This window comes from Somniosus microcephalus, chromosome 9, assembly GCF_052327205.1.
Source record: "Somniosus microcephalus isolate GS21.2 chromosome 9, FLI_Smic_1.0, whole genome shotgun sequence".
Lineage (NCBI taxonomy): Eukaryota > Metazoa > Chordata > Chondrichthyes > Squaliformes > Somniosidae > Somniosus > Somniosus microcephalus.
Window position 1 is genome coordinate 114,974,386 of NC_140995.1, and position 25,178 is coordinate 114,999,563.

General features: G+C 46.4%; 1 protein-coding gene across 4 annotated transcripts in view; it reads right to left on the reverse strand.

Moving 5' to 3' along the window:
- LOC147112610 (macoilin-like) overlaps window positions 1–25,178 on the reverse strand; it is a 187,899-nt gene that overhangs the window by 22,903 nt on the left and 139,818 nt on the right. For all 4 annotated transcript variants that reach the window (XM_085997035.1, XM_085997036.1, XM_085997033.1 and 1 more), the window contains 3 exons: window positions 15,325–15,483; window positions 15,012–15,194; window positions 13,648–13,768 (listed from right to left, as the gene is read on the reverse strand). In XM_085997035.1, the coding sequence (XP_085853161.1) occupies window positions 13,648–13,768; window positions 15,012–15,194; window positions 15,325–15,483 (463 nt within the window). The remainder of the gene's footprint in view (window positions 1–13,647; window positions 13,769–15,011; window positions 15,195–15,324; window positions 15,484–25,178) is intronic.

A 25,178-nucleotide genomic window follows, 5' to 3' on the forward strand; every position in this document is an offset into this window, starting at 1 on the left:
ATTATGATCGTTCCTTACCAAGGGGCCTCGCACAGCAAGATTGCTAATTAATCCTTTCTCATTACATAATACCCAGTCTAAGATGGCGTGATCTCTAGTTGGTTCCTTGACATATTGGTCCAAGAAACCATCCTGTATACACTCCAGGAATTCCTCCTCCACAGTATTGTTACTAATTTGGTTAGCCCAATCTATATGTAGATTAAAGTCACCCATGATAACTGCTGTGCTCTTATTGCACGCATCTCTAATTTCCCATTTAATGCCATCCCCAACCTCCGCATTACTGTTTGGGGGTCTGTATACAACTCCCACTCACGTTTTCTGCCCCTTGGTATTTCGCAGCTCTACCCATACAGATTCCACATCATCAGAGCTAATATCCTTCCTTACTATTGTGTTAATCTCCTCTTTAACTAGCAATGCTACCCCACCTCCTTTTCCTCTTTGCCTGTCTTTCCTGAATATTGAATACCCCTGGATGTTGAATTCCCAGCCTTGGTCACCCTGGAGCAGTGTCTCCGTAATCCCAATTATATCATATCTGTTTACATCTATTTGCGCAGCTAATTCATCCACCTTATTACGAAGGCTTGTTTTTTTTAACACTCTTAGACCTTTTAGAATTATGATTTACTGTGGCCATATTTGATTTAAACCCTTGGGCCTAGAAATTCGGTGGGCTATGCCACCAGTTAGCACCTAAAGAGGGCACTCAGTGGCTTTAGCGCCACTGGCCGCGCCTCCCGCAATATTTAGCAGGGCGCTAATGGCGGCGTTAGCCTGTAGCGCTGCGCCGCCACCAACGACGTCATCGGTGCGCGCAGCACCCTGCTACCGCCCCGATCACGATATTTGGTCGCGCCCGCCTCTGTAACGCCGGTCACAAATCGCGCCCAGTTCACGGGGCCTACCTGTGGCGGTAGTGGCGCAAATTAAGGTGGAGGTGTGGGGCGGCCATTTTTTTCGGTGGCTGCCTGCCAGCACCTCCGTCCCCGGCCTCCTCGGTGCCGGGCTCTTTTGCCGGCACTTGCGATCGGTCATCGTGCTGGTGCAGGCCCCTCCCCCTTAAGAAGGGGAGTAAGGCCTGCAGTACTGCAGCGTGTGGCGCTGCGACACGTTGCGCTGCGATATTCAGTTTCAGCGCCCTAAGAGGGGCGCTCAAACTGAATTTCCGGCCGGTGCAACGGCTCCGATCGCAGCGGTAATTCTGGCGCCCAGGCGAGCTTGGCGCCCCACCGATTTTCTAGGCCTTGATTTCTCTGACTGCCACTTTTGCTTTTCTCCTTCCTGTCTTTTGCTTCTATCCTTGCTTCCCTTTCCTCTGTCTCCCTACACAGGTTCCCAACCCCCTGCCATTTTAGTTTAAACCCTCCCCAACAGCACTAGCAAACACTCCCCCTAGGACATCAGTCCCGGTCCTGCCCAGGTGCAAACAGTCCAGTTTGTACTGGTCCCACCTCCCCCAGATTCTGTCATGACCCAAAATACACAGATGTACTTTGCAGCAGAAGTCATTAATTAGTAATTAAAAATGGTTACCATGGCCAATTATACCCCTTCCCGAGCCCAGAGGTACTGATTGTATATGAATGTGAACTTTGTCTGAATATTTTTCATTATTATAAAACTTATCAATTACATCTTCAGGCGAGACAGAGGGGGGTGTAAAAGGGGAGGGGGTGTTGCAATATTAATTAAAGAGTCAATTACTGCTGTAAGGAGGGATGATATATTAGCGGGTTCCTCTAATGAGGCCATATGGGTAGAACTTAAAAACAAAAAGGGGGCAAGCACTTTGCTGGGAGTGTACTATAGGCCCCCAAACAGTCAGGGGGAGATAGAGGAACAGATATGTAGGCAAATCTCAGAAAAGTGCGAAAATAATAGGGTAATAATAGTGGGGGATTTCAACTTCCCCAATATTAATTGGGATAGTCAGAGTGTGAAAGGTTTAGAGGGTGCAGAATTCTTAAAGTGCATCCAGGAGAGCTTTTTGAGCCAACATGTAGAAAGTCCTACAAGAGAGGGGGCGATACTGGACCTAATTCTGGGGAATGTAGCCGGGCAAGTGATGGAAGTGTCAGTAGGAGAGCATTTTGGCGACAGTGGCCATAATTCGGTGAGATTTAAGGTGGTCATGGAAAAAGACAGAGGCGGCCCGGAAAAAAGGGTTCTAAATTGGGGGAAGGCCGATTTTAATATGATAAGGCAGGATCTGGCCAAAGTGGAATGGGAGCAGCTACTTATAGGAAAATCCACATCAAAACAGTGGGAGACTTTCAGAAGGGAAATAGAGAGAGTACAACGCCAACATGTTCCTGTAAAGGTCAAGGGGGGGACCAACAAGCAAAGGGAACCTTGGATGACAAGGGGTATACAAAAATGCATTAGAAATAAAAGGGGGGCTTTTGGCAGTTACAAAAGACTAAAGACGGAAGAAGCCCTAGAGGAGTATAAAAAGTGCAGGGGCATACTTAAAAAAGAAATTAGGAGGGAGAGGAGGGGCCATGAAATAACACTGGCGAGCAAAATAAAGGAAAATCCTAAGATGTTTTATAAGTATATTAAGGGCAAGAGGATAACCAGGGAAAGGGTAGGGCCCATTAGGGACCAAAGTGGCAATCTGTGTGTAGAGCCAGATGATGTAGGCGGGGTTTTAAATGAATTTTTTGCATCTGTGCTCACTATGGAGAGAGACGATGCAGACATAGAAATCGGGCAAGGGGACTGTGACATACTTGAACATATTAGCATCGAGAGGGAGGAGGTGCTAGCGGTTTTAGCAGGCCAAAAAGTGGATAAATCCCCAGGCCCGGACGAGATGTATCCCAGGCTGCTGTGGGAGGCAAAGGAGGAGATTGCAGGGGCTCTGACACAAATTTTCAGATCCTCTCTGGCCACAGAGGATGTACCAGAGGACTGGAGAACAGCTAATGTAGTACCATTATACAAGAAGGGTAGCAGGGATAAACCAGGGAATTACAGGCCAGTGAGCCTAACATCTGTGGTAGGGGAATTATTGGAAAAAATTCTGAGGGACAAAATTAGTCTCCACTTGGAGAGGCAAGGATTAATCGGGGATAGTCAGCATGGCTTTGTCAAGGGTAAATCATGTCTGACAAATCTGATTGAATTTTTCGAGGGGTTGACTAGGGGGGTGGATGAGGGAAATGCTGTGGATGTGGTTTACATGGACTTCAGTAAAGCTTTTGACAAAGTCCCGCATAGGAGACTGGTCAAGAAGGTAAGAGCCCATGGGATCCAGGGTGCCTTGGCGCGTTGGATCCTAAACTGGCTGAGTGGCAGGAGGCAGAGGGTGATGGTCGAAGGTTGCTTTTGTGACTGGAAGCCTGTGTCCAGTGGGGTACCTCAGGGATCGGTGCTGGGTCCCTTGTTGTTTGTGATCTACATAAATGATTTGGATGAGAATGTAAAAGGTATGATCAGTAAGTTCGCAGATGACACGAAAATTGGTGGGGTGGTAAATTGCGAGGAGGAAAGCCTCAGGCTACAGGACGATATAAACGGGTTGGTCAGATGGGCGGAAAAGTGGCAAATGGAATTTAACCCTGAAAAGTGCGAGGTGATGCATTTTGGACGGACAAATAAGGCAAGGGAATACACAATGAGTGGTAGGACCCTAGGAAGTACAGAGGGTCAGAGGGACCTTGGTGTACATGTACATAGATCCCTGAAGGCAGCGGAACAGGTAGATAAGGTGGTTAAAAAGGCATATGGGATACTTGCCTTCATTAGCCGAGGCATAGAATATAAGAGCAGGGGGGTTATGATGGAACTGTACAAAACGCTGGTGAGGCCACAGCTGGAGTACTGTGTGCAGTTCTGGTCGCCTCACTATAGGAAGGATGTGATTGCTTTGGAGAGGGTGCAGAGAAGATTCACCAGGATGTTACCTGGGATGGAGCGCCTCAGCTATGAAGAAAGACTAAACAGGCTGGGGTTGTTTTCCTTGGAGCAAAGAAGGCTGAGGGGGGACCTGATTGAGGTGTACAAAATGATGAGGGGCATAGATAAAGAGGAACTTTTCCCCTTAGTAGGGGGGTCAAGAACAAGGGGGCATAGATTCAGGGTAAGGGGCAGGAGATTTAGAGGGGATTTGAGGAGGAACTTTTTCACCCAGAGGGTGGTTGGAATCTGGAACTCACTGCCTGAAAGGATGGTAGAGGCAGGAACCCTCACAACATTCAAGAAGCATTTGGATGAGCACTTGAAATGCCATTGCATACAAGGCTATGGACCAAATGCTGGAAAATGGGATTAGACTGGACAGGGATGGATGGGCGGCGCAGACACGATGGGCCGAAGGGCTTCTTTCTGTGCTGTAAAACTCTATGACTCTTTGGCCTAGAAATTGGGTTTTGGCGCAGCGACGGCTTTAGCGCCGGAAGTTAGTGTCGGAGCTAAGTCGCGCTGGGCGGGCCAAAAATTCACTAGTTCTGCGCCCAAACGGCTGCCGGCGCTGCTGAAAGCTGTTTGCGCCTGAAAACTGGCGCTACGCGCTGAATTGCGGCGCTATTCCGGCGCTGCGGCGCCCGCTGCGGTGCGGCAGGTTCGGGAAGTGCAGGCCTCCTCCTTCCCTTAAGGAGGAGCTGCCTGCACCCGGCCGCGGCCCGCGAAAATCATTGTAAAAATGAGCCCGGCACCTCGGACAAGTGCCGGGCTTGCATCTGTCCCGGGGGGGGGGGGGGGGGGGAGAAGTCCGGGGAGGGAGCTGCGGCCAGGCGGCCGGCGGGAAAGCGGCCGGCCGCCGCGGGGCCTTTAATGCGCCGGCGCAAAGTCCAGTAAGGCACCTCTGCCAGAACGTTGCTTGCGGCTGCCACGGGCGAGGCGGCCGCAAGTCAATTTCGGAGTTCGGGCGGGTTACCATGGCAACCGGGACGCTGCGCACACCGATGACGTCATCGGTGCCGGCGCAGCGCTAACGGCCTAACGCCGATTTAGGGACCCACTCAATTTCCAAACTGGCCATAACTCCGGCGCTAGGCCCTCTAGCGCCTCAAAAACGGCCCTAAGCCTACCGAATTTCTCGGCCCTTGACTCTATGACATCAAAAAATAGTTATGACAATTTTATTATTTAAAATAAAAAGTTAACTAAGCAATGCAAAGATACTGTAAGTGGCCGTGGTACTAGTCGAGCAACCATGAAGGATTTTGGACTTCTCAATACCAGTTTTAATGATATAATTACCTGCTAAAGGTGCTGAGTTTGGTTAAAATAATTAATTTAGCAAAGGAACTGTTAAAATGACTGTTCAATGGCATGTTGGGAAGATTGGCCACATTCAAATATCTTATTCAGCTGACTGTCTAGAAGGTTACAGCTAAGTCTGTGAGAAGCTGTTGTAAACATCAGACGCTGCCTTAACAACTTGTTTTAAACCATGGGAGAGTGTAGAAAAGTACCAACAGCATGCTTTTGCCAGCAAGAAGGATATGAAACCAGACTCTTCAATGAGCATTTTAATGGATAATTTATTTATGTATCTATCTGTATATCTATGTAATATAAATGGTGAACTATATTTCCATGGGGTGCTCCTGAACCTCCTGCCATAATTTTCACAGATCAGCAGTATCATGCAGAAATTCTGTACGTCTAGTGTGCACTTCCAGTCCATCACACTTCAGGTGTCACACTGTACTCTGCTCACCCATCCAACCTCACACTTCCCTTTTTCACTCTATCTCCAGTTTCTCTCCTTGTGGAGCTCAACCTGCCACTGCTGGCACTCAACCAACGCTATTACACCCAGCCCACAAGCCACAGCGCCACCCAGCACTCAACCAACGCTACTACACCCAGCCCACAGGCCACAGCGCCACCCAGCACTCAACCAACGCTATTACACCCAGCCCACAAGCCACAGCGCCACCCAGCACTCAACCAACGCTACTACACCCAGCCCACAAGCCACAGCGCCACCCAGCACTCAACCAACGCTACTACACCCAGCCAACAAGCCACAGCGCCACCCAGCAGTCAACCAACGCTACTACATCCAGCCCATAAGCCACAGCGCCACCCAGCAGTCAACCAACGCTACTACACCCAGCCTACAAGCCACAGCGCCACCCAGCACTCAACCAACGCTACTACACCCAGCCCACAAGCCACAGCGCCACCAGCACTCAACCAACGCTACTACACCCAGCCCACAAGCCACAGCGCCACCCAGCACTCAACCGACGCTACTACACCCAGGCAATAAGCCACAGCGCCACCCAGCACTCAACCAACGCTATTACACACAGCCAACAAGCCACAGCGCCACCCAGCAGTCAACCAACGCTATTACACCCAGCCAACAAGCCACAGCGCCACCCAGCACTCAACCAATGCTACTACACCCAGGCAATAAGCCACAGCGCCACCCAGCACTCAACCAACGCTATAACACTCAGGCAATAAGCCACAGCGCCACCCAGCACTCAACCAACGCTATTACACCCTGCCAACAAGTCACAGCGCCACCCAGCAGTCAACCAATGCCATTAGACCCAGCCAAAGGACCACAGTGCCACCTGGGATTCAAATAATTTACTTGTACTTCTTACAATTTAGTATCTTCTTAGGCAGTCCCTCGGAACCAAGGATGACTTTCTTCCACATTAAAAATGAGTTTGCAGGTGACTGATGAGTCCAATGCGGGACCTACAATCTCTGTCACAGGTGGGGCAGACGGTGGTTGAAGGGGCGGGTGGGTGGGGTGCTTGGGTTGACATGCGCTCCTTGCGCTGCCTGCGCTTGGCTTCCGCTTGCTCCCGGCAAAGAGACTCGAGGTGTTCGGCGCCTTCCCGGATGCTTCTCCTCCACTTTGTGTGGTCTTGGGCCAGGGATTCCCAGGTGTCGGTGGGGATGTTACACTTTTTCAAGGAGGCTTTGAGGGTGTCCTTGAAGCATTTCCTCTGCCCACCTGGGGCTCTCTTGCCGTGCAGTAGAGCGCTTGTTTTGGGAGTCTCGTATCGGGCATAGAAACTTAGAAGATAGGAGCAGGAGTAGGCCATTCGGCCCCTCAAGCCTGCTCCGCCATTCAATGCAATCATGGCTGATCATCCAAATTCAGTACCCTGTCCCTGCTTTCTCCCCATACCCCTTGATCCCTTTAGCCTTTAGAAATATATCCAACTCTTTCTTGAATATATTTAATAAATTGGCCTCTACTGCCTTCTGTGGTAGAGAATTCCACAGGTTCACCACTCTCTGGGTGAAGAAATTCCTCCTCATTTCTGTCCTAAATGGCTTACCCATTATCCTTAGACTGTGACCCCTGGCTCTGGACTCCCCGACCATCGGGAACATCCTTCTTGCATCTAGTCTGTCCAGTCCTGTCAGAATTTTATAAGTTTCAATGAGATCCCCTCTCATTCTTCTAACCTCCAGCGAGTATAAGCCCAATTCACCCAATCTCTCCTCATACGTCATTCCTGCCATCCCAGGTATCATAGAAACATAAAAACATAGAAGATAGGAGCAGGAGTAGGCCATTCAGTCCCTCGAGCCTGCTCCGCCATTCAATGAGATCATGGCTGATCATCCAAATTCAGTACCCTGTCTCTGCCTTCTCCCCATATCCCTTGATCCCTTTAGCCTTAAGAAATATATCCAACTCTTTCTTGAATATATTTAATGAACTGGTCTCCACCGCCCTCTGTGGCAGAGAATTCCACAGGTTCACCACTCTCTGGGTGAAGAGATTCCTCCTCATTTCAGTCCTAAATGGCTTACCCCTTATCCTTAGACTATGACCCCTGGTTCTGGACTCCACGGCCATCAGAAACATCCTTCCTGCATCTAGTCTGTCCAGGCCTGACAGAATTTTATAGGATTCGATGAGATCCCCTCTCAATCTTCTAAACTCCAGTGAGTATAAGCCCAATCGACACAATCTCTCCTCATACGTCATTCCTGCCATCCCAGGTATCAGCCTGGTGAATCTTCGCTGCACTCCCTCCATGGCAAGAACGTCCTTCCTCAGGTAAGGCGACCAAAACTGCACACAATACTCAAGGTGCGGTCTCACCAAGGCCCTGTACAACTGTAGCAAGACATCCTTGTTCCTGTACTCGAACCCTCTCGCTACGAAGGCCAACATACCATTTGCCTTCTTAACCGCCTGCTGCACCTGCATGCTTACCTTCAGCGATTGGTGCACAAGAACACCCAGGTCTCTTTGCACTTCCCCTTCTCCCAATCTATTGCCATTCAAATAATAATCTGCCTTCCTGTTTTTGCCACCAAAGTGGATAACCTCACATTTACCCACATTATAGTGCATTTGCCATGTTTCTGCCCAATCACTCAACCTGTCCAAATCGTACTGGAGTTTCACGACATCCTCCTCACAGCATACCCTCCCACCCAGCTTCGTGTCGTCTGCAAATTTGGAGATATTACATCCAATTCCCTCGTCCAGATCATTAATATATATCATGAACAGCTGGGGTCCTAGGACCGATCCTTGCGGTACCTCACTAGTCACTGCCTGCCACTCGGAAAACGACCCGTTTATTCCAACTCTTTGCTTTCTGTCCACCAACCAGTTCTCTATCCAAGTCAATACCTTGCCTCCAATCCCATGTGCCTTAATTTTGCACGCTAATCTCTTATGTGGGACCTTATCAAAAGCTTTCTGAAAGCCCAAATACACCACATCCATTGGTTCTCCCTTATCTATTTTACCAGTTACATCCTCAAAAAATTCCAGTAGATTAGTCAAGCATGATTTACCTTTTGTAAATCCATGTTGACTTTGTCCGATCCTGTCACTGCTTTCCAAGTGCTCTGCTATTACATCTTTTATAATGGACTCTAGCATTTTCCCCACTACCGATGTCAGGCTTACTGGTCTATAATTTCCCGCTTTTTCTCTACCACCTTTTTTGAATAGTGGGGTAACATTAGCTACCCTCCAATCTATGGGTACTGTTCCAGAGTCTATCGAGTTCTGGAAGATGACCAGCAATGCATCTACTATTTCTAGGGCCACTTCCTTAATTACCCTGGGATGTAGATTATGAGGCCCTGGGGATTTATCGGCCTTCAGTCCCATCAATTTTCCTAACACCATTTCCCTACAAATACTGATTTCCTTCAGTTCCACCCTTTCATCAGACCCTATGTTCCCCGGCATCTCTGGGAGTTTATTTGTGTCCTCCTTTGTGAAGACAGAACCAAAATATGTATTTAGTTGGTCTGCCATTTCTTTGTTCCCCATTATAAATTCCCCTGATTCTGACTGCAAGGGACCTATGCTTGACTTCACCAATCTTTTTCTCTTCACATATCTATAGAAGCTTTTACAGTCAGTTTTTATGTTCCCTGCAAGCTTCATATTCTATTTTCCCTTTCTTAATTAATCCCTTTGTCCTCCTTTGTTGAATCCTAAACTACTCCCAATCCTCAGGATTATTGCTTTTTCTGGCCAATTCATATGTCCTCTCTTTGGATCTTATGCTATCCCTAATTTCCCTTGTTAGCCACGGTTGAGTCACCTTTTTTGTTTTATTTTTATGCCAAACTGGGATGAACAAATTCTGTAGCTCATCCATTCGGTCTTTGAATGTTTGCCATTGCCTATCCACTGTCAACCCTTTGAGTGCCATTCCCCAATCAATCCTACCCAACTCGCTCCTCAGACCATCGTAGTTTCCTTTATTTAAATTGAGGACCCTAGTCTCTGATTCAACTACTTCATTCTCCATCTTAATGAAGAATTCGATCATATTATGATCGCTCCGACCCAAGGGGCCTCGTACAACAAGATTACTAATTAATCCTTTCTCGTTACATAATACCCAGTCTAAGATGGCCTGATCTCTGGTTGGTTCCTCGACATATTGGTCCAGGAAACCATCCCATAAACACTCCAGGAATTCCTCCTCCACAGTATTGTTACTAATTTGGTTGGCCCAATCTATATGTAGATTAAAGTCACCCAAGATGACTGCTGTGCCCTTATTGCACGCTTCTTTAATTTCCCTTTTAATGCCATCCCCAACCTCTGCCTTACTGTTTGGAGGTCTATATACCACTCCCACTAACGTTTTTTTCCCCTTAGTATTCCTCAATTCTACCCATACAGATTCCACATCATCAGAGCTAATATCCTTCATTACCATTGTGTTAATCCCTTCTTTAACCAGTAATGCTACCCCACCTCCCTTTCCTTTTTGCCTATCTTTCCTGAATATCGAATATCCCTGAATGCTGAGTTCCCAGTCTTGGCCATCCTTGAGCCACGTTTCCGTAATCCCAACCAAATCATATTCGTTTACCTCTATTTGCGCAGCCAATTTATCCACCTTATTACAAATGCTCCTCGCATTAAGACACAAAGCCTTCAGGCTTGTTTTTTTAACGCTCTTAGACCTATTAGAATTATTATTTACTGTGGCCATGTTTGATTTAAACCGTTGATTTCTCTGACTGCCACTTTTGTTTTGCTCCTTCCTATCTTTTGCTTTTATCCTTGTTTCCCTTTCCTCTGTCTCCCTGCTCAGGTTCCCAACCCCCTGCCATTTTAGTTTAAACCCTCCCCCCCAGCACTAGCATACACTCCCCCTAGGACATCGGTTCCAGCCCTGCCCAGGTGCAAACCGTCCGGTTTGAACTGGTCCCACCTCCCCCAGAACCGGTTCCAATGTCCCAGGAACTTGAATCCCTCCCCCTGGCACCATTCCTCTAGCCACATGTTCATCTGAAGTATCCTTCTATTTCTACTCTGACTAGCACGTGGCACTGGTAGCAATCCTGAGATTACTACCTTTGAGGTCCTGTTTTTTAATTTATCTCCTAACTCCCTATATTCCGCTTTTAGGACCTCATCCCGCTTTTTACCTATATCGTTGGTGCCTATATGCAGCACGACAACTGGCTGTTCACCCTCCCCTTCCAAGATGTTCTGCAGCCGCTCGGAGACATCCTTGACCCTTGCAACAGGGAGGCAACACACCATCCTGGAGTCTCGTTTGCGGCCGCAGAAATGCCTATCTATTCCCCTTACAATTGAATCCCCTATTACTATAGCTCTACCCCTCTTTTTCCTCCCATTCTGGGCAGCAGAGCCACCCCTGGTGCCAGGAAGTTGGCTGCTGCTGCCTTCCTCTGATAAGCCATTCCCACCCAACAGTACTCAAAGTGGTGTATCTGTTGGAGAGGGGAATGGCCACAGGGGACCCCTGCACTACCTGCCTGCACCTAGTACTCTGCCTGTTGGTCACCCGTTCCCTTTCTTCCTGTCCAACCTCTACCTGCGGTGTGTCCAACTCCATAAATGTGATATTCACGATGTCCTGAACATCGTGAACAATCGCAGCTCCAGTGCCGCAATGCGGTCTGTCAGTAGCTGCAGCTGGATGCACTTCCTGCACATGTAGTTGTCAGGGACACAGGAAGTGTCCCTGAGTTCCCACATACTGCAGGAGGAGCATACAACGGGGCCGGGCTCTCCTGCCATGACTTACCCTTTGATTAATTGAATTTAAATTAAATCAATCAATCCCACTAATTACACTACAGTTAACTAATTTACCAACAGTCCCTGCTGCACCAGGGAGACCTTAGTAACTATAAACCCAAGTTAAAGTTTAAAAAAGAGAGAAATACTCACCAACCAATCACTTACCTGCTTCCTGGTGACGTCACACTTTGATTACTTTTTACCTCTCTCCCCCACTGTTGAATTGGTAAGCCTCGCTGCTGCTGCCGCCGGTTTTAAACTGCCGCCTGTCGCTGCTCCCACACAGGTCTGATGTTCTGGTCGGGCCTCGCTGCTGCTGCCGCCGGTTTTAAACTGCCGCCGGTCGCTGCTCCCACACAGGTCCGATGTTCTGGTCAGGCTTCGCTGCTGCTGCCGCCGGTTTCAAACTGCCGCCGGTCGCTGCTCCCACACAGGTCCGATGTGTCTGGTGAATCTTCGCTGAACTCCGGACAATGTGACCCATCCATCGGAGCTTATTGAGCGTGGTCAAAGCTTCGATGCTGGGGATGTTGGCCTGAGCAAGAACACTGACATTGGTGCACCTATCCTGCCAGTGGATTTGCAGGATCTTGCGGCGGTAGCATTTGTGGTGCCTCTCCAGTTCTTTGAGGTGCCTGCTCTACATGGTCCATGTCTCTGAGGCATACAATTTAGTATACTGTATTCGCTGCTCACGATACCATCTCTTCTATATTGGGAAGACCTTCTCTTCTTCTTAGGCAGTCCCTAGGAACCGAGGATGACTTGCTTCCACACTAAGAATGAGTTCTCAGGTGGCTGATGAGTTCAATGTGGGACCTACAGTCTCTGTCACAGGTGGGGCAGACGGTGGTTGAAGGGGCGGGTAGGTGGGGTGCTTGGGTTGACGTGCGCTCCTTGCGCCGCTTGCGCTTGGCTTCCGCTTGTTCCCAGTGAAGAAACTCAAGGTGTTCGGCGCCTTCCCGGATCCTTCGCCTCCACTTTGTGCGGTCTTGGGCCAGGGATTCCCAGATGTCGGTGGGGATGTTGCACTTTTTCAAGGAGGCTTTGAGGGTGTCCTTGAAGCGTTTCCTCTGCCCACCTGGGGCTCTCTTGCCGTGTCGGAGCTCCGAGTAGAGCGCTTGTTTTGGGAGTTTTGTATCGGGCGTGCGGACGATGTGACCCGTCCATCGGAGCTGATCGAGCGTGGTCAAAGCTTCGATGCTGGGGATGTTGGCCTGAGCGAGAACACTGGCATTGGTGCACCTATCTTGCGGAGGCAGCATTGGTGGTACCTCTCCAATGCTTTGAGGTGCCTGCTGTACATGGGAAGACCAAACGCAGATTGGGTGACCGCTTTGCGGAACACCTCCATTCAGTCCGTAAGCATGACCCCGAGCTTCCGGTCGCCTGTCACTTTAATTCTCCACTCCACTCCCACTCTGATCTCTCGGTCCTCGGCCGCTTGCACTGTTCCAACGAAGCTCAGCGTAAGCTCGAGGAACGGCACCTCATCTTTTGATTAGGCACTTTACAGCCTTCTGGACTCAACATTGAGTTCAACAATTTCAGACTATAACCTCGTCCCCTATATTTATTTTCCCTTTTTTTCTCACATGGTAGCTGTTGATGATTCTGCCATCGCCATTTACACCTCATCTAGAGTCATCTTTTGTTTCTTAACTTGTCCCATTACCATCTCCTTTTGCCTTGCACCATCATCCTTTTTGTCTTTCAATCTCTCCTGCCTTCCATCCTATCACTGTCCCTCCCTTTGTTCTTTCCTCCACTCCTCCCTGTCCCTGCCCCTGCACTTGCTTAAAAATCTCTCTTCTCTAACCTTTTCCAGTTCTGACGAAGGGTCCTCGACCTGAAACGTGAACTCTGTTTCTCTCTCCTCGATGCTGCCTGAACTGCTGAGTGTTTCCAGCATTTTCTGTTGTTATTTCAGATTTCCAGCATCCGCAGTATTTTGCTATTGTATTCGAATAATGGTATTACACAGAGCCAACCAGTGTCACCCAACATTCAACCAATGCTAGTACACCCAGTCATTAACCCACAGAACCACCCAGCACTCAAACAATGGCTGAAATGTCCCGCAATGGCGATATAGGCGATGAACACTGCAGCTTTTGTTCCAATGCAAAAAAGTGCCCTGAAGCGTGATGTGAAATATTTACCTGCACTTCCCACTCTACTTTTCTTAGGTGTTCATCCTTCATTTTGAGTTCTATTTGCAGCTGTTTATATTCTGCATCCAATTCTTTCATTCTGTTCTTCAGGGTGTCTGTGCAGTCTCCCCTGGAAGGAGTAAACCATAAGAGTGAAAATATACCACAAAGAAAACACAAACCACTAAAGTAATCTTGAAGGGCCAAATAGATTAATTGCTTGAGTGCCAAACTGGAGGTCAGTGATGCCATGGCTTCAAATCCTGGCACCCTTCTGGGTAGCTAAAATAAGTGCTATATCTTACAATGTGAGGTGAGAGTAGGGATTGCATAGTGCTTCCACATGACAATACCTATCCTCACACATTTAGGACTGTTGCAAAAGGAAACAGAGACCAGCATTAACTCATGCTACCTTCTGGTGGTGACAAGATAAGTCTCCCTATCTAATCTAAATTATCTTCAAAATGAAAATGTTATAAATAAGCCAATATATATTAATAAGGTAATTTAGAATTTATGCTAATCTTCTCTTTGCTACATGGTTTAAAGTTCCTAGGTAAATTATGCCTTTAATTTCTCCTCCCCCACCTCACTCATTAGGAATGAATCAAAGTAACAACAACTTGCATTTATATAGCACCTTTAACATTGTAAAACGTCCAAAGACGCTTATCAAACACAAATTGGTACTAAGCCAAAGAAGGAGACATTAGGACAGGTGACCAACAGTTTGGTCAAAGAGGTAAGTTTGAAGAATTGTCCTAAAGGAGGAGCGAGGTAGTGAGTCGGAGAGGTTTAGGGATGCTCAGGGGATCATTTTAACCCTACTCGCCCAGCCAGTAGGAGCAGGTCCTGGCAACCAATCCCACCTTCTACCTGGTCTCAGCAGGTGATCTCCGAGCCCCAAAGTTTCCACCGCTTCCCACCAGCTTCCCAGTCGGAGCGGGTGGCAAGTTGGACGGTGGGATTTGAATGTGGCTCAGGAGTTAAATTACCCTGGACCTCATTTCTGAAGCAGCAGGTGAGTTTCTAACTCACACCACTACTCATTTGCCAAAAACTGGCCCACAATTAAAATCGGCCTTCAGTTTATAATGTTAAACTTCTCTCTTTGCATGCGGTAAATTTATGTGATAACAATCCAGGGGAATGCAATACATCTCAACTTTGTGCTTAGTACAAGTCAAGTATGTATACATAATTTAGTATATAAACTTCCATCAGGTTCAACCAAATACGAGTCCAAACTGCATCTTCCCATTGATTTGGGAGTAATAGGTGGCGTTAAAAAAAGACTGCTGATCATGATTGCTGTAGCCATCCCATAGCTAGCCTGAACATTACATGAGGCATGCGCAGCACAGCAATACCTGATGGATGCATTGAGTGAGACGGCCCGAGCAATAACTGCAGTTTCATCTGTTTTCCTCCTCTTTGCGTCCATTAGCTGCTTCTCCAGCAGAGCTCGACCCTCCAGTTCTGCTCTAAGCTTTTTCTCTAAGTAGGCGATGTTCTGTTTGTCTTTCTGTTTTGCTTGCAAAGCACAATGCATTCTTAAAGTAAAGTGAAACACAACTGTTACACTAATATTATAGCACGCTTACTGTTATCCATTTAATGTGAGAAAGACTGCTGACTAAATAGTGCCAACCTCTCAGTGCTGTGCACTGACACCATTCCTACCTGGTCTGTAAAAGCTCATTTTCTTGTCGAAGCTGAACAAGCTCAGACCGTATTTTTTGTTTGCTGTTGGTGAGTACGTTAACCTGACTGCGGAGCTCCTGTTCATATTGCCTAGAGCCTTGTAGGTCTGCTTTCAGCTTCTTTATGTCATGCTCCAATCTAGGGAAAGGAAAACATATATATGATTAACTTTTAGTACTTTGTGAAAAGATTAACTTGTGTGGTTGCATTCTTACAGTGAGACATATCAGTGACTCAACAATACTGCAACCCTGCACCATGCCCAACACGGAAAATTCCATCCAATGAAACCTGTCCTCTCTTCTGTGCACCGTGAACCATCACACACTCGCAAACACGCATCTTCATGGGATGTTGTTTTGCATTTTGCTACAAAATTAGCATCTATGGTAGCCCGGTAAAGTCTTGAAATGGGAAAATATATTTCTTTCCCCAAGAGATTTCAGAAAAAAGAAGGAGCCAATGACAGGTTTTGCTACAAATGTCGGCCCAAAGTGATAAAAGCAAAGCAAGTCAAAATAAATGAAGTGCTGGTACTGCCATTAAAGAAGTTTTGCATCAGCAAAAGGGGTTTTAAAAACTTGCATTTCTTGCAGCAGGTCTGTCTACAACAGCAACTTAAGCCCTTGTCATCAGAGGTGGCGGCATCTGTCTTCTTGGCCTTGCACGACGAAGCATTTGAATCACCCACACCTGTCTATACAGACTAGCAAAGCAGTTTAGTTTTTCCCAATGTTCAAGAAACTGTCCTCTTGCACTGCTCTTTTAAACTGGCTGTCCATGAGGTTTCTTTCCAGAAATCATTGCCTTCTCCAGTGGCTAAGGGAGCTAGTCTATCAGCCAGCAACTGAAAAACTGCATTAGTTCCTGGTTGGTAGGCGTGAGCATATAGTCTACACTAGCAGTTCAGTGCAGTGCTGATGGAGTGCTGCACTGTCACAGGTGCTGTCTTTCAGATGAGATATTAAACCAAAGCCCTGTCTGCCCATTCAGATGGATGTAAGTGATCCATCGTACTGTTTGAAGAAGAGTGTTGAAGTTCTCCCCGAGGTCCTGTCCAAGATTTATTTCTCGACCAGCACCTAAAACAAATTATCTGGTCATTTATTTCATTGCTGTTTGTGGGACCTTGCTGTGTGCAAATTGACTGCCATTATATTTATTATGATTTTTCCTACAACAGTGACTACACATTAAAAAATACTTCATTGGCTGTAAAGCACTTTGGAAAATCCGGAGGTCACGAAAGGCGCTATATAAATATATAAAGTTCTTTCTTTCTTATTTTGACATCTGTTGCTAGGCTGTGAGATGCCTCTTTATGAAAGTAGTATTTTTGAACTGTTGGATACTACCAATTGTTATCCCCTGCCATTCTTGTCTCTGTGTGCAGGTTCTGCCTTGTTCTGGTCAGTCCTATAGAAGGCGTTGCCGCAGCCTGATCAGACCAGTTCCAGTGGAAAGTCACACCTGAAACCTACCTGTCCTCAGTCGCTTTCAGTCACTGATCAACCGTGCATTTCTACCATTTTCTGTGTTAGATTTCCAGCATTCAAGGTATTTAAACAATCTGACTAAATTCCTTATGGGAAAAATAATATCAGACTAATTTAGTTAAAGAATTTAAACATGGATGCTTCAGGACAGGCATTTAAAATGACTTAAAATGGGCTCACGCTTTAATAAAATTGATTCAGTTTCTATGAGATTATTTGAAATATGTCAGTTATAAAATGATTTTAAAAAATTCTACATTATATCAGAAGCTTTAAGCCAAGTTGCAGAATTAGAATGCACATATTTAACTTATTTGATGGTGCTTCCCTTTTGGTGGCACCATTTGGCTGAATCTGAATGAACAAGCTACTAATTTTCAAAGAAAAGTTCTGTTTTGTTTAGGGTTTCTAGAAATGGGACAGAAATTACCAGTTTGCAAAACCCGGTATCACAGCGCATTTAATTATTCCTCTCATCGATTTAAACAAAAACAGACAACACAGACAGCGTTTGTGGCAGATACAGGTACATCCAACACTACTGATACAGATACATCCAACAACACTCAGCTGCTTGCTCCTAGGGAGCATTTGCTAATAAAAAGAGGACATTGGAGCACCAGTGGTCTCTGGCCATGCACCTCGCCCTGGTTGGATCAGAATATCATTATCAGAGCTGGGATGCTATACTCTCAGCTGGAGCATGGGGGCAGTTCAAGGAAAACTGGAAATTAAAAAAGCCTAATATATTTTACACTTTTTTCAATTTTGTGACATTTAAGATTATATTATAGAATCCAAGGGGTAGAAATTGGATTTCATTGTGCCCATTTTACCGGCACAAAATGGGCACAATGAGGCCCAATTTGGGTACCAACAACCTGCACCTCATTGCCGCCTGAAAAACAGCTGACTTGAAATTGGGTCGAGCCATTTTTCAAGTATCTGGGGCTGCTGCCTATAATAGGTGTTAGGCCCCCTGTATATGCTAATAAGGGGCCTAACACTTGATTTAGGGCCCCTCTGGGAAATTGAGCTGCCCTGAGCAGAGCAGGCTGGTGGCTGTTCTGCTCCCCTCAGGTTTTTTAGCTCCTGGGTGCGGCCTAGCCAGCAGCTGCCATCGAAAAGGTGAGTTTCATTTTCTTTTCATTGATGTGGAGCCAGAAGGAGATACCAACAAACTCGATGAAGCAAATGTGACCCTCAATCGATTAACAAATTGGACATGAGATAAAGAGGAAAAAATGGCTTGTACAATTCCTGCCGGGAGAAAGGGGAAGCGGATCACTGAGATGAGTATAAGAAATTGCAGAAACATGTTAAAAAAGGGTGATTGGAAGAGCAAAGAGAGACCAGGAAAAAAGCATAGTAGTTGAGGTTAAGCACAAGAGTAAAAACTTCTTTCAGTAACACAACAGTAACGGGGCAGTCACAGAAGAGTTCAGAGAGAGGCCGGTGTCGGGAGGAGCAGAGAGCGGCGTTACAGTGAGTATTTAAACTCACTTTCGTGGGCTTTTTTCAGAGGCTTACCAATCTCGCAGACCGGTGGCGGCGTTCCAGAGCCATGTCACAATTCAAAAAGTGACGCAGGCAAGAGGAAGCAGCTGATTGGGTGTGTACGGCCAGGTGAGTATTTATACTACTCTATAGTTTGACAGTTAAGGTTAATAGTTTATAAAGATTAGAAGGTCTTAATTTTTGTGGTTTATAGTTTCTAAGGTCTCTGTTGTGTAGCGGGGAGTGCTAGTAAACAAGGTCCCTTGAGTATATCATTTAATTGTAGTGTAATTAGTGCTATTGATTTGATTTAATTTAATTTGAATTAATTAAAGGGTAAGTCATGGCAGCACAGCTTGGCCCCATGGCATGCTCCTCCTGCACTATGTGGGAAATCAGGGACACTTTCTGTGTCCCTAACGACCATGTGTGCAGGAAGTGTATCCAGCTGCAGCTACTGGCAGACCACATTGTGGTGCTGGAGCTGCGAATGGATACATATTAGAGCATTCGCGATGCTGAGGATGTCGTGGATAGCATGTTTAGGGAGTTGGTCACACCGCAGGTAAAGGCTGCACAGGCAGGAAGGGACTGGGTGACCGCCAGGCAGAGTAGTAGGCGTAGGCAAGTAGTGCAGGTGTCCCCTGCAACCATCCCCCTCTCAAACAAATATACCGCTTTGGATATTGTTGGGGGAGATGGCTTATTGGGGGAAGGCAGCAGCAGCCAACTTTCTGGCACCATGGGTGGTTCTGCTGCACAGGACGGGAGGAAAAAGAGCGGGAGAGCTATATTGATAGGGGATTCTATTGTAAGGGGAATAGATAGGTGTTTCTGCGGCCGCAAATGAGACTCCAGGGTGGTATGTTGCATCCTTGGTGCAAGGGTCAAGGATGTCTCAGAACGGCTGCAGAACATTTTGAAAGGGGAGGGTGAACAGCCAGTTGTCGTGGTGCATATAGGTACCAACGATATAGGTAAAAAATGAGATGAGGTCCTAAAAGCTGAATATAGGGAGTTAGGAGGTAAATTAAAAAATAGGACCTCAAAGGTAGTAATCTCAGGATTGCTACCAGTACCACATGCTAATCAGAGTAGAAAAAGAAGGATATTTCAGATGAATACGTGGCTAGAGGAATGGTGCAAGGGGGAGGGATTCAAATTCCTGGGATAGTGGAACCGGTTCTGGGGGAGGTGGGACCGGTACAAACTGGACGGTTTGCACCTGGGCATGACCGGGACCGATGTCCATGGGGGAGTGTTTGCTAGTGCTGTTGGGGAGGGTTTAAACTAAAATGGCAGGGGGTTGGGAACCTGTGCAGGGAGACAGAGGAAAGGGAAGCAAGGATAGAAGCAAAAGACAGGAAGGAGAAAAGCAAAAGTGGAAGGCAGAGAAATCAAGGGTGTAAGTCAATCAGGGCCACAGTAAATAATAATTCTAAAAGGACTAAGAATGTTAAAAAAAAAAGCCTGAAGGTGTGTCTTAATGCGAGGAGCATTCATAATAAGGTGGACGAATTAGCTGCGCAAATAGATGTAAACGGATATGATATGATTGGGATTATGGAGACATGGCTCCAGGGTGACCAAGGCTGGGAATTCAATATCCAGGGGTACTCAATATTCAGGAAGGACAGGCAAAAAGGAAGAGGAGGTGGGGTAGCATTGCTGGTTACAGAGGAGATTAACATAATAGTAAGGAAGGATATTAGCTCTGATGATGTGGAATCTGTATGGGTAGAGCTGAGAAATACCAAGGAGCAGAAAATGTTAGTGGGCGTTGTATACAGATCCCCAAACAGTAATACTGAGGTTGGGGATGGCATTAAACAGGAAATTAGAGATGCATGCAATAAAGGCACAGCAGTTATCATGGGTGACTTTAATCTACATATAGATTGGGCTAACCAAATTAGTAATAATACCGTGGAGGAGGAGTTCCTAGAGTGTATACAGGATGGTTTCCTGGACCAATATGTCAAGGACCAACTAGAGATCAGGCCATCTTAGACTGGGTATTATGTAATGAGAAAGGACTAATTAGCAATCTTGTTGTGCGAGGCCCCTTGGGGAGGAGCGATCATAATATGATAGAATTCTTCACTAAGATGGAGAGTGAAGTAGTTGACTCAGAGACTAGGGTCCTGAATTTAAATAAAGGAAACTATGATTGTATGAGGTGTGAGTTGGCTAGGATGGATTGGGGAACGTTACTTAAAGGGTGGATGGTGGATAGGCAATGGCAAACATTTAAAGATCGCATGGATGAACTATAGAATTTGTTCATCCCTGTTTGGCATAAAAATAAAACAAAAAAGGTGACTCAACCGTGGCTAACAAGGGAAATTAGGGATAGCATAAGATCCAAGGAGAGGACATATAAATTGGCCAGAAAAAGCAGCAAACCTGAGGATTGGGAGCAGTTTAGGATTCAGCAAAGGAGGACAAAGGGATTAATTAAGAGGGGGAAAATAGAGTATGAGAGTAAGCTTGCAGGGAACATAAAAACTGACTATAAAAGCTTCTATAGATATGTAAAGCGAAAAAGATTGGTGAAGTCAAGCATAGGTCCCTTCTAGTCAGAATCAGGGGAATTTATAATGGGGAACAAAGAAATGGCAGACCAATTAAATACATACTTTGGTTCTGTCTTCACAAAGGAGGACACAAAGAACATAGAAACATAGAAGATAGAGGCAGGAGTAGGCCATTCGGCCCCTCAAGCCTGTTCCGCCATTTAATGAGATCATGGCTGACCATCCAAATTCAATACCCTGTCCCTGCTTTCTCCCCATATCCCTTGATCCCTTTAGCCTTAAGAAATATATCTAATTCCTTCTTGAATATATTTAATAAGTTGGCCTCAACTGTCTTCTGTGGTAGAGAATTCCACAGGTTCACCACTCTCTGGGTGAAGAAATTCCTCCTCATCTCAGTCCTAAATGGCTTACCCCTTATCCTTAGACTGTGACCCCTGGTTCTGGACTCCCCCACCACCGGGAACATTCTTCCTGCATCTAGTCTGTCTAGTCCTATTAGAATGTTATAAGTTTCAATGAGATCCCCTCTCATTCTTCTAAACTCCAGCGAATATAAGCCTAATCGACCCAACCTCTCCTCATACGTCATTCCTGCCATCCCAGGTATCTGTCTGGTGAATCTTCGCTGCACCTCCTCCGTGGCAAGAACATCCTTCCTCAGATAAGGCGACCAAAACTGCACACAATACTCAAGGTGTGGTCTCACCAAGGCCCTGTACAACTGCAGCAAGACATCCTTGCTCCTGTACTCGAATCCTCTTGCTATGAAGGCCAACATACCATTTGCCTTCTTAACCACCTGCTGCACCTGCATGCTTACCTTCAGCAACTGGTGCACAAGGACACCCAGGTCTCGTTGCACTTCCCCTTTTCCCAAACTATTGCCATTCAGATAATAATCTGTCTTCCTGTTTTTGCCACCAAGATGGATAACCTCGCATTTATCCACATGATACTGCATCTGCCATGCATCTGGCCAATCATCAACCTGTGCAAATCATACTGGAGTTTCTCTGCATCCACTTCACAGCACATATGCCCACCTAACCTCCCAGAGATGTTGGGGAACATAGGGTCTAATGAGAGGGAGGAATTGAATGAAATCAGTATTTGTAGGGAAATGGTGTTAGGGAAATTGAAGGGATTGAAGGCTGATAAATCCCCAGGGCCTGATAATCTACATCTTAGGGTACTTAAGGAAGTGGCCCTAGAAATAGTAGATGCATTGCTGGTCATCTTCCAAAATTCGATAGACTCTGAAACAGTTCCCATAGATTGGAGGGTAGCTAATGTAACCCCACTATTTAAAAAAGGTGGTAGAGAGAAAACGGGGAATTATAGACCAGTAAGCCTGACATCCGTAGTGGGGAAAATGCTAGAGTCCATTATAAAAGATGTAATAGCAGAGCACTTGGAAAACAACAACAGGATCGGACAAAGTCAACGTGGATTTACAAAAGGTAAATCGTGCTTGACTAATCTACTGGAATTTTTTGAGGATGTAACTGGTAGAATAGATAAGGGAGAACCAGTGGATGTGGTGTATTTGGACTTTCAGAAGGTTCGATAAGGTCCCGCATAAGAGATTAGCCTGCAAAGTTAAAGCACATGGGATTGGGGGTAAGGTACTGACTTGGATAGAGAACTGGTTGGCAGACAGGAAGCAAAGTGTTGCAATAAACGGGTCTTTTTCTGAGTGGCTAGCAGTGACTACTGGGGTACCGCAGGGATCGGTGCTGGGACCCCAGCTATTCACAATATATATTAATGATCTAGACGAGGGAACTAGATGTAATACCTCCAAGTTTGCAGACGACACAAAGCTGGGTGGGCGTGTGTGCTGTGAGGAGGATGCAGAGAAACTCCAGTATGATTTGGACAGGTTGGGTGATTGGGCAGATGCATGGCAGATGCAGTATAATGTGGATAAATGCGAGGTTATCCACTTTGGTGGCAAAAACAGAAAGGCAGATTATTATCTGAACTGCAATAGATTGGGAAAAGGGGAAGTGCAACGAGACCTGGGTGTCCTTGTGCACCAGTCGCTGAAGGTAAGCATGCAGGTGCAGCAGGCGGTTAAGAAGGCAAATGGTATGTTGGCCTTCATAGCGAGAGCATTCGAGTACAGGAGCAAGGATGTCTTGCTGCAGTTGCACAGGGCCTTGGTGAGACCACACCTTGAGTATTGTGTGCAGTTTTGGTCTCCTTATCTGAGGAAGGATGTTCTTGCCATGGAGGGAGTGCAGCGAAGATTCACCAGACTGATGACTGATGTTCCCGATGGTGGGGGAGTCCAGAACCAGGGGTCACAGTCTAAGGATAAGGGGTAAGCCATTTAGGACTGAGATTAGGAGGAATTTCTTCACCCAGAGAGTGGTGAACCTGTGGAATTCTCTACCACAGAAGGCAGTTGAGGCCAATTCATTAAATATATTCAAGGAGGAGTTAGGTATATTTCTTAAGACTAAAGGGATCAAGGGATATGGGGAGAAAGCAGGGACAGGGTACTGAATTTGGATGATCAGCCATGATCTCATTAAATGACGGAGCAGGCTCGAGGGGCTGAATGGCCTACTCCTGCTCCTATCTTCTATGTTTCTATGTAGAAGTGGAAAAGATGCAATGGGCTTAAAATTGAGGATGAGCACAAAATGGTAAATATTATGAATTACAACTTCCTCCAAGTATTCACAATGGAAGACATGAGCAACATGCCGTCTCAAAAATATCCAAAGCACAATGAATGACTTCACCATATATGAGATGAAAGTTCTAGACAGGCTAAAGGACTCAAAACAAATAAATCTCCAGGACAGATGGTATTTATCCCAGAATTGTGAGAGATACTAGGAAGGAGATTTGTGAGACACTGACAATTATTATGAAGCAGTCAAACTGGGGAGGTATCAATAGATTGAAAACAAGCTAATTTTTAAAAATTCATTTACGAGACGTGGGCAGCCGTATTTATTGCCCATCCCTAATTGCCCTTGAGAAGGTGGTGGTGAGCCGCCTTCCTGAACCGCTGCAGTCCCTGTGGTGAAAGTACTCCCACAGTGCTGTTAGGGTGTTCAGGATTTTGACCCAGTGATGTTGAAGGAACGGCGATATATTTCCAAGTCAGGATGGTGTGTGACCTGGAGGGGATCTTAGAGGCAGTGGTGTTCCCGTTCACCTGTTGCCCTTGTCCTTCTAGGTGGTAGAGGTCGTGGGTTTGGGAGGTGCTGTTGAAGAAGCCTTGGCGAGTTGCTGCAGTGCATTTTGTAGATGGTACACACTGCAGCCACAGTGCGCCGGTGGTGGAGGGAGTGAATGTTTAAGGTGGTGGATGGTGTGCCAGTCAAGCGGACTGCTTTGTCTTGGTATCGAGCTTCTTAAGTGTTGTTGGAGCTGCACCCATCCAGGCAAGTGGAGAGTATTCCATCACACTCCTGACTTGTGCCTTGTAGATGGTGGAAAGGCTTTGTGGAGTCAGGAGGTGAGTCACTTGCCACAGAATACCCAGCCTCTGACCTGCTCTTGTAGCCACAGTATTTATGTGGCTGGTCCAGATAAGTTTCTGGTCAATGGTAACCCCCAGGATGTTGATGGTGGGGGATTCGATGATGGTAGTGCTATTGAATTTCATGGGGAGGTGGTTAGACTTTCTCTTGTTGGAGATGGTCAGCGCCTGGCACTTGAGTGGCCCGAATGTTACTTGCCACTTATCCGCCCAAGCCTGGATGTTGTCCAGGTCTTGCTGCATGCAGGCATGGACTGCTTCATTATCTGAGGAGTTGTGAGTAGAACTGGACACTGTGGAATCATCAGCGAACATCCCCACTTCTGACCTTATGTTGGAGGGAAGGTCATTGATGAAGCAGCTGCAGATGATTGGGCCTAGGACACTGCCCTGAGGAACTCCTGCAGCGATGTCCTGGGGCTGAGATAATTGGCCTCCAACAACCGCAACCAAATCCCATTGTGCTAGGTATGACTCCAGCCAGTGGTATTACCCATATTCAAAAAGGGTCACACAATAAACACAGGCAACTACAGACTCAAAAGTAGTCTTACTTCCATTCCATGTAAAATAATGGAATCAATCATCAGGAATAAGCTTGAGGTTCATCTGTACAACAATAATTTAGTTAAAGGCAATCAGCATGGATTCAGAAGGTGAAGATCCTGCCTGACCAACCTCCTTGACTTCTTTGAGGAAGTGCAACCCAAGTGGACTGTGGTAAGCCCAATGAAATGGTGTACCTCGACTTCCAAAAGACTTTCAATAAAGTTCCACATGGAAGGCTGTTAATTAAAT